The sequence below is a fragment of the Morus notabilis genome, unplaced genomic scaffold (genome assembly GCF_000414095.1).
Source record: "Morus notabilis unplaced genomic scaffold, ASM41409v2 Scaffold418, whole genome shotgun sequence".
NCBI lineage: Eukaryota > Viridiplantae > Streptophyta > Magnoliopsida > Rosales > Moraceae > Morus > Morus notabilis.
Window position 1 is genome coordinate 79,183 of NW_010358034.1, and position 7,026 is coordinate 86,208.

Below are 7,026 nucleotides of genomic sequence, written 5' to 3' on the forward strand. Positions count from 1 at the left end.
TGGTAGATGGAAGGTGTCAAGTTTGAGTCCCATGGGAAGCGTCTGAGACTATTTCTAGACTAACAGATCGATGTTCATTCTGAGTCCCATGGGAAGCGTCTGAGACTATTTCTAGACTAACAGATCGATGTTCATCCTAGGAGTAGCTACAGCTGATCACTCCGCCCTGCATTTTTATTTTTAAAAAAAAACATGTTCTTGAGTTTCTATATATTGCGATTAAGACCATCTTAACATTTTCTTTTTGTCTGATGAATTTATAAGATCTACCTATTGATACACCGTACTTACGAACATAACATCTTAAGTCAATTTTGGCTCATATGTGTCTTGTTTAACCTGCCAGTTACATTCAGATCTTACTAAATTTATTACGATCAATCTAACGCACTTCCTTTTGTTTCTTAAGGGTGTCACGCTGGTATTGCTTGTATTTTGTTCTCTACGTGCTGTTGGGTGTTTACTTTTTCACCAACTTGATCCTTGCCGTTGTTTATGACAGCTTCAAAGGCGAGGTAAAATTTATTTTTCTATTACGCTTCTCTTGTATCATGATTCTAACACAACTGCAACTCTTGATATGTGTCATTCATTGGTTTCTTTAGCTGCTATGTTCAGTTTTACTGTTCAAGGACTTTAATGCATATACTGAAAATATTTCTTTTATTTTATAGCTCGCTAAACAAGTTTCTGAAATGGATGAAATGCGGAAGCGTACACTAGAGAAAGCCTTCAATTTGTTAGATAAAGATGTAAGTAGTTTATCACTCATTGGTTAAAGGTCCTTTCTGCATGTCTCCCGGAAAGCTTGCATCATCTGTTTAACCACCGAGGATACTATATCTTGCCATGTTGGTTATTTGGTTTTTTATTTCCATATTTATTTGGTCCTGAACCATGAATCTGTGGTTTCATTCAAGATTGATTTTTGCATTTATTTTCAAGTGCAGGGTGTTTTTAGCTCTTCTCCATCTTCTTTTTATGATCTTTCTGGGGTTTTTGGAACTTCACGTTTCTTGGGTACTCTTAGGTGTTCATTTCGTGTACTTGCTCTGTTCAACCTGTGTTGTTAGTTGTTACTCATTACTTTTAGATCTAAACTCATTTTATTCTTGCACAAATTTTTGTATGTAGTAGACATCGATAGAGTTACACCAAATTATTTGTTTTAATAAATTTAAAAAAAAATTATGAAAAAGGAAAAATATCAGCAAACAAAAGTCCGAACAAGCATTCTTACAAACCAGGAACACGTATTTAAAACATTTATGAGAAGCTAACAAATTACTTCCTGGAATTACTGATCACTGGGATCCTGTAGAACTGGATTATTTTCACAGTTATTTTGATACTGTCATTCGAAGTGTACTTTAGATTCCTTGTACTTGTCAATGTTGGTATCCGAATCGAATTCGGATGCGGAAGCGTGAGGATAGCAGATCAAATATAACAAAAATTTTTATAAAACTTTTGAGATGCTCTATAGATTATATTAATTTATACACGAATAAATTAATCACATTAATTCATTTATTAAGAACTTAATTACGAATAATACCTGGCGGCCAATTATGATGATAGCTTGAGTTCTTTGACATCGAACAATCCTTGCTCTAAAGCCTTGTGTTTAGAAAACCAATGTCTTACACGTCAATTCTTATAATCTATGAAGACGTGTGTGTGGGCACACCTGAGACAAAACGGATTAGAATAAACACTCGAATTTCCACAGAGATCAATGCATGCACGATGTGGAATTTTTGGAGAAAAAATATTTTTCCTCTCACTCTATAGAGAATTTCGGCCACACTTAGAAAAATAGGTCAAAAATTGCTATCATTCTCTTATTTATAGAGTCGAAGTCAAACTCCTAGAAGGAATCCAATCTATATTTTCAAGATAAAGTTTGTTAATTATCTCCTATTTGAATTTGGAACAAAATTTCTCAATCCTTTATCCTAATATGGCCGGCCACCTATAGAAGATCTCATCCCTTTGTGTGGCGCAATTTTAGATAAGGAAGAGAAAATTATCCTTTATACTGCAGTCTAATTTTTATTCAAATTCAAATTCGAATTTAAGTCAAACTTAAATTAATTTGAATTCTAAATTAAACAACTTATCTAATAATTTAAATGGATAAATCTAGATGTGTTCAAATTCAAATTTAAATAATCATATTATTTAAATAATAATTCATTATTTTCAAGTGTTTAATTTTAGAATTCCGTAATTCTAAAATTTTCATTTTACCCTTTGTGTCTGGTAGAATTACTAGGACGACGCGTGGACTAATGGACTTATAATCCCGAGATTCAATAAAATTAATAATTAATTAAACACTTTAATTAATTAATTAATTTCATTAATTCCAATAGTTATTTCACTATAAATTTGGAATTGCACTCTCTAAATTATAGACATAAATTACTTCTAAACTGTGAAGTGTCCATTTGATATAGTCACTGCATATAGATCAATCCTCCATAAATAATTCATAATTAGAGCTAGGTAAAATCCGTTAACCTCTCTAATTATATCTTCATTCTTGAGTACCATTGATTCTCTAATGGATAGTGATTCATAAAACACATTCATGAACCATGACGCTCTTTCTAATCCGAGTACTGAATCAACACTCAAGAGAATTATTTATTTGCTTCTTTCTCAAGAAGGAATGGATTCCATCTCGTATAATAACATTCCCGGCTACCTACTTCATCATGTCTCTAAAATATAAAGAATAGGATTCAGGGTTTCAGAATCCGTACCGAGTAAATCAAAAGACACAAATCCATAAATAGGAGTTTGTTAAGATCTTAGGATAAAGATCATTCTATAAATTACCATCGGAACACTTAATTAGAATTTCTATACTTAACGAAAATTATTAGAAATTCATATTGTGTCTTTGTCCCTGTTCTACATAATCTCATTATGCGAAATACACTCATTCAATATCTCGCCATATTAACAGTGCGGATAATGCCATGCCATTCGAAATGGGAATGACATGTATTAATAATGTTTTAATTAAAGATTCTGAACTTTAATTAAATTCATTATGAACATCTCTTTTTTATTATTATCCTTAACTTTATCCTCTCGCATACAACACTTTATATACAATGTTTAAGGTCACATAAATAATCACGGAATTTTCATTTGATATTCATAAAATATTCACAAATATATACACATAAAATGATGAATAAACTCTTTTATTAAATTAATAATAAATATCCTATCATATCTCATGCTTTTAGGACATCATTCCCAACCGTCAATGCTTTTGTTTCTATTTTTTAGTAGTACATTTATCGCAAATGGGTCCTCATTTTTGTTCGCTTACAGAATCGTAAATATATTAAGAAGGAGGAATGCATTGAACTCTTCAAGGAGTTGAATAAATACAGGTATTAATGCTTTCAGTATCAATTTGTAGGGAACTATCGAAATGTTTTTTACCTTCTTTATATTGAAGAGAGTTTGAGTTCCACAATCTTATAGTTGATAGTAGCTCTGCCATGGAGAGAAACACTGAGACGAAGTTTACTGTAAATGTTACTTCCAATCATTAGTTCTAACTTCTTCTGCACTTTGAACTTGGATGCTGTTGCACGTACAAAATTGGGCATCTCTGACTGCTCTAATTCAACCCTTAAAAGCTGACAGTATAAAAATCCAATTCTATAATGGGCTCAATAACTTAATTACAACAACTTTGTTATTGCTTCCTGGTAGATGCTGCTGCAGAAGCCATAGTTAACAACTCTCCAGAGCAACCTAAAATGCAGTTTAAATAATTTGTAGCGGTTTCCTAATATGCCCTATTGTCCTAATTCTTTTGTGCTTGTAATATTTTTCGGTATCTCACTGCTAGTGTGGGATTTAATCCTGCAGAAGCTGATATGATTTGTTTGCCTTTCATTCAGGACTCTGCCAAAAATAACTAAAGAAGAATTTGAATTGATATTTGATGAGCTAGACGACAGTGGGGACTTCAAGGTATGCAAATAATTTGACTAAATTCTCATTATTTTATAATTTAATCAATAAATTGGATTTTTCCTAGATAACGTCTTTTTCTAATCTTTTTTTTTTTTTAACATTGTTGGAGCCACTTTTCCTTGTTTAAAGCTTTTGTTCTCTTTTACCACATAACGTCTCCTGTCTGTTTGTGTAATATCTTTCTTATCTTTCATGTTTTTCGGGGTGAAGAAATTGACCTTTTCTAATTATAATACCGCATATGTAGAAAAAGTATGTAGTTAATTTCATTATTGATTGACTTATGATTTGTTTTATGACCCTATCAATTGCATGCAGATCAACTTGGATGAATTTACCGACCTTTGCAATGCTATTGCCCTGAGATTCCAGAAAGAGGATACTGTAAGCCAAATTGTATTTTTGATGCATGGGAGTTGCTTATAAGTTATAACTTTATTATGAATGAAGGAGAGCTTTTACACTGCATTGTGACACTGTTTGTTCTTGTTGCAGCCATCCTTTTTTGAATATTGTCCATCTTTCTACCATTCACGCTTTTCCGAAAATTTGAAGGCCTTTATTCGGAGCCCCAAATTTGGATACATTATCTCCTTCATTCTCATCGTAAATCTTGTCACTGTCATCATTGAAACAACAGTATGGTCTCACATCTAATAAAACGTGTTAGTGCAATTATTAACATACTCTGCTTTGTTTAAGTTGATCTTTGCTTTGCCGTATGGTACAGTTACCTTTTTAACATTCTTAGTACTTTAAATATACTTTTCTTGTGGGTGAAGCAGTCTAGTTTATTTTTCAAGGGCTGAGTTCTTACTATATTCTTTGTTCTTGCTATTTGAGCTAGCTTTCAGACGTTTATTCTTTTCATAAGATTTTAAGGTCAATTATGTATACCCAGGACCGGAGATAGTTCCATATGCTTGTGCACCTATACTTTTTTGTTTCGTTTTTTGTTTTTGTTTTTTTAATTGTTTTGTTGAATAAAAATCGAAGAAGACATGCATTTCTAGATTTCATCTTGGACATTCTCAGTAGTAATTAAGTTCTTTCCTGAGAAAAAAATAAGAAAATAGAAAAGTGTTGGTGCATCAATAGATAGAAAGGCTAACGATCTTTTTAGTTTTGATACAATTTGTGTATGGATCGCTCAACCTCCTTGTTTACCATGCAATTGTTTAATATAACGAAATGAATAGTTGGGTCCTTTTGAACGCTATGAATAAATTCTACTACAAAGAATGCCAACTTTAAAAACTGTTTGCTTTGCAGCTTGATATAGAAAACAACTCTGCGCAGAAGGTGTGGCAAGAGCTGGAGTTCGTCTTTGGTAAGGGCTTACTAAGGCGTTATTTCTTGCAGAATTTTTGTAAAGTATTTATACAGAATGCAACGCTTATGTGGTTAAAGGACGTGTTTAGTTAGTGTTCACTTTTAAGCCGGACTAAGACTCAGGAAATGTGGTTACTGTAAGTTTCTGAGGAGAAAAATATAAATCCTTTCTTGATTTAATTGGTGCAAAACCGGAGTATAAATAGGATACAAAAGGACCTAGTTCCCGTGGCTTAGTGAATCCGGGAAACTAACCCTAATAGGATAGAGAAGCTATCCTCAAGATATTCCTAGAATCTTTCCTAAGAAATAGGAACTGCCCCCTAAACTAGGAGAGATATGCGATATGGAGAGATATGCGATATCTCCTAATTTAAACAATATCTCCTAATTAATTAATTAATTAATGTACATAATTCAATACTCCCCCTCAAGTTGGGTCATAGATGTCTTTTAAACCCAACTTGCTAATACAAGAATCAAACCCTGGTCTAAACAATCCCTTGGTTAAAATGTCAGCTATCTGTTGAGATGTTGGTAGGAAGGGTAAACACACTGTTCCGGATTCCAGCTTCTCTTTGATGAAATGCCGATCTATCTCCACATGTTTGGTGCGATCGTGTTGAACCGGGTTATTAGCAATGCTAATGGCAGCCTTGTTGTCACAGTAAAGCTTCATTGGAGCTTCTATTGTTAGTTGAAGGTCTCCTATAGCCCGCTGCAGCCAAATTAATTCACATAGCCCATTAGCCATTGCTCGAAATTCTGCCTCTGCACTGCTACGGGCAACAACACTTTGCTTTTTGCTTCTCCATGTAACTAGGTTTCCCCACACAAAGCAACAGTATCCAGTTGTAGACCTCCTATCAGTCACGGATCCAGCCCAATCAGCGTCTGTATAGGCTTCAATTGTTCGGTTGTCATTCTTCCTGAACATTAATCCTTTTCCCGGAGAACCCTTGAGATATCTAAGGATTCGATAGGCAGCTTCCATATGAGCTTTCTGAGGAGAATGCATAAACTGGCTTATCATGCTCACGGCAAAGGCTATGTCTGGTCTAGTGTGTGATAAGTAAATCAGCCTTCCAACCAACTTCTGATATCTCGTAGTATCAACCCTGTCCTCCTCACTCATTCCGAGTTTTACATTGGGATCAATAGGAGTATCAATTGGTTTGCACCCACTCATTCCAGTATCTTCGAGAAGATCGAGTACATACTTCCTTTGGCTGACCATTATTCCTTCTTTAGATCTTGCTATCTCCATACCTAAGAAATATTTTAGGTTCCCGAGGTCTTTGATCTCAAATTCATCTGCCAAACACCTTTTTAATCGGGCCGTTTCTAGGGTATCGTCTCCTGTTAAGATAATGTCATCCACATAGACAATAAGGATGGCAATTCTTCCTTCCTTTGATCTTCTAAAGAAGAGTGTGTGATCTGCCTGGGCTTGAGAATAACCTTGTCTTTTTACCGAGCTTGTGAATTTCTCAAACCATGCTCGTGGTGATTGTTTTAGTCCATAGAGAGATTTCCTCAGTCTGCACACCTTTGAACCAAACTTTTCTTCAAAACCGGGTGGGGGATCCATAAAAACCTCTTCTTCTAAATCTCCATTTAAGAAGGCATTCTTGACATCTAACTGTCGTAACTCCCAATCCAAGTTTACCGCGATTGAGAGAA

At 34.2% G+C, this 7,026-nt stretch overlaps 1 protein-coding gene across 1 annotated transcript in view; it reads left to right on the forward strand.

Annotated features, from left to right (window-relative positions):
• Nucleotides 1–7,026, forward strand: part of LOC21388273 (two pore calcium channel protein 1B) — a 30,627-nt gene that overhangs the window by 4,055 nt on the left and 19,546 nt on the right. The window contains exons 8-14 of the mRNA XM_024177333.1: nt 410–515; nt 675–752; nt 3,355–3,416; nt 3,936–4,008; nt 4,330–4,395; nt 4,507–4,650; nt 5,284–5,341. Of these exons, the coding sequence (XP_024033101.1) occupies nt 410–515; nt 675–752; nt 3,355–3,416; nt 3,936–4,008; nt 4,330–4,395; nt 4,507–4,650; nt 5,284–5,341 (587 nt within the window). The remainder of the gene's footprint in view (nt 1–409; nt 516–674; nt 753–3,354; nt 3,417–3,935; nt 4,009–4,329; nt 4,396–4,506; nt 4,651–5,283; nt 5,342–7,026) is intronic.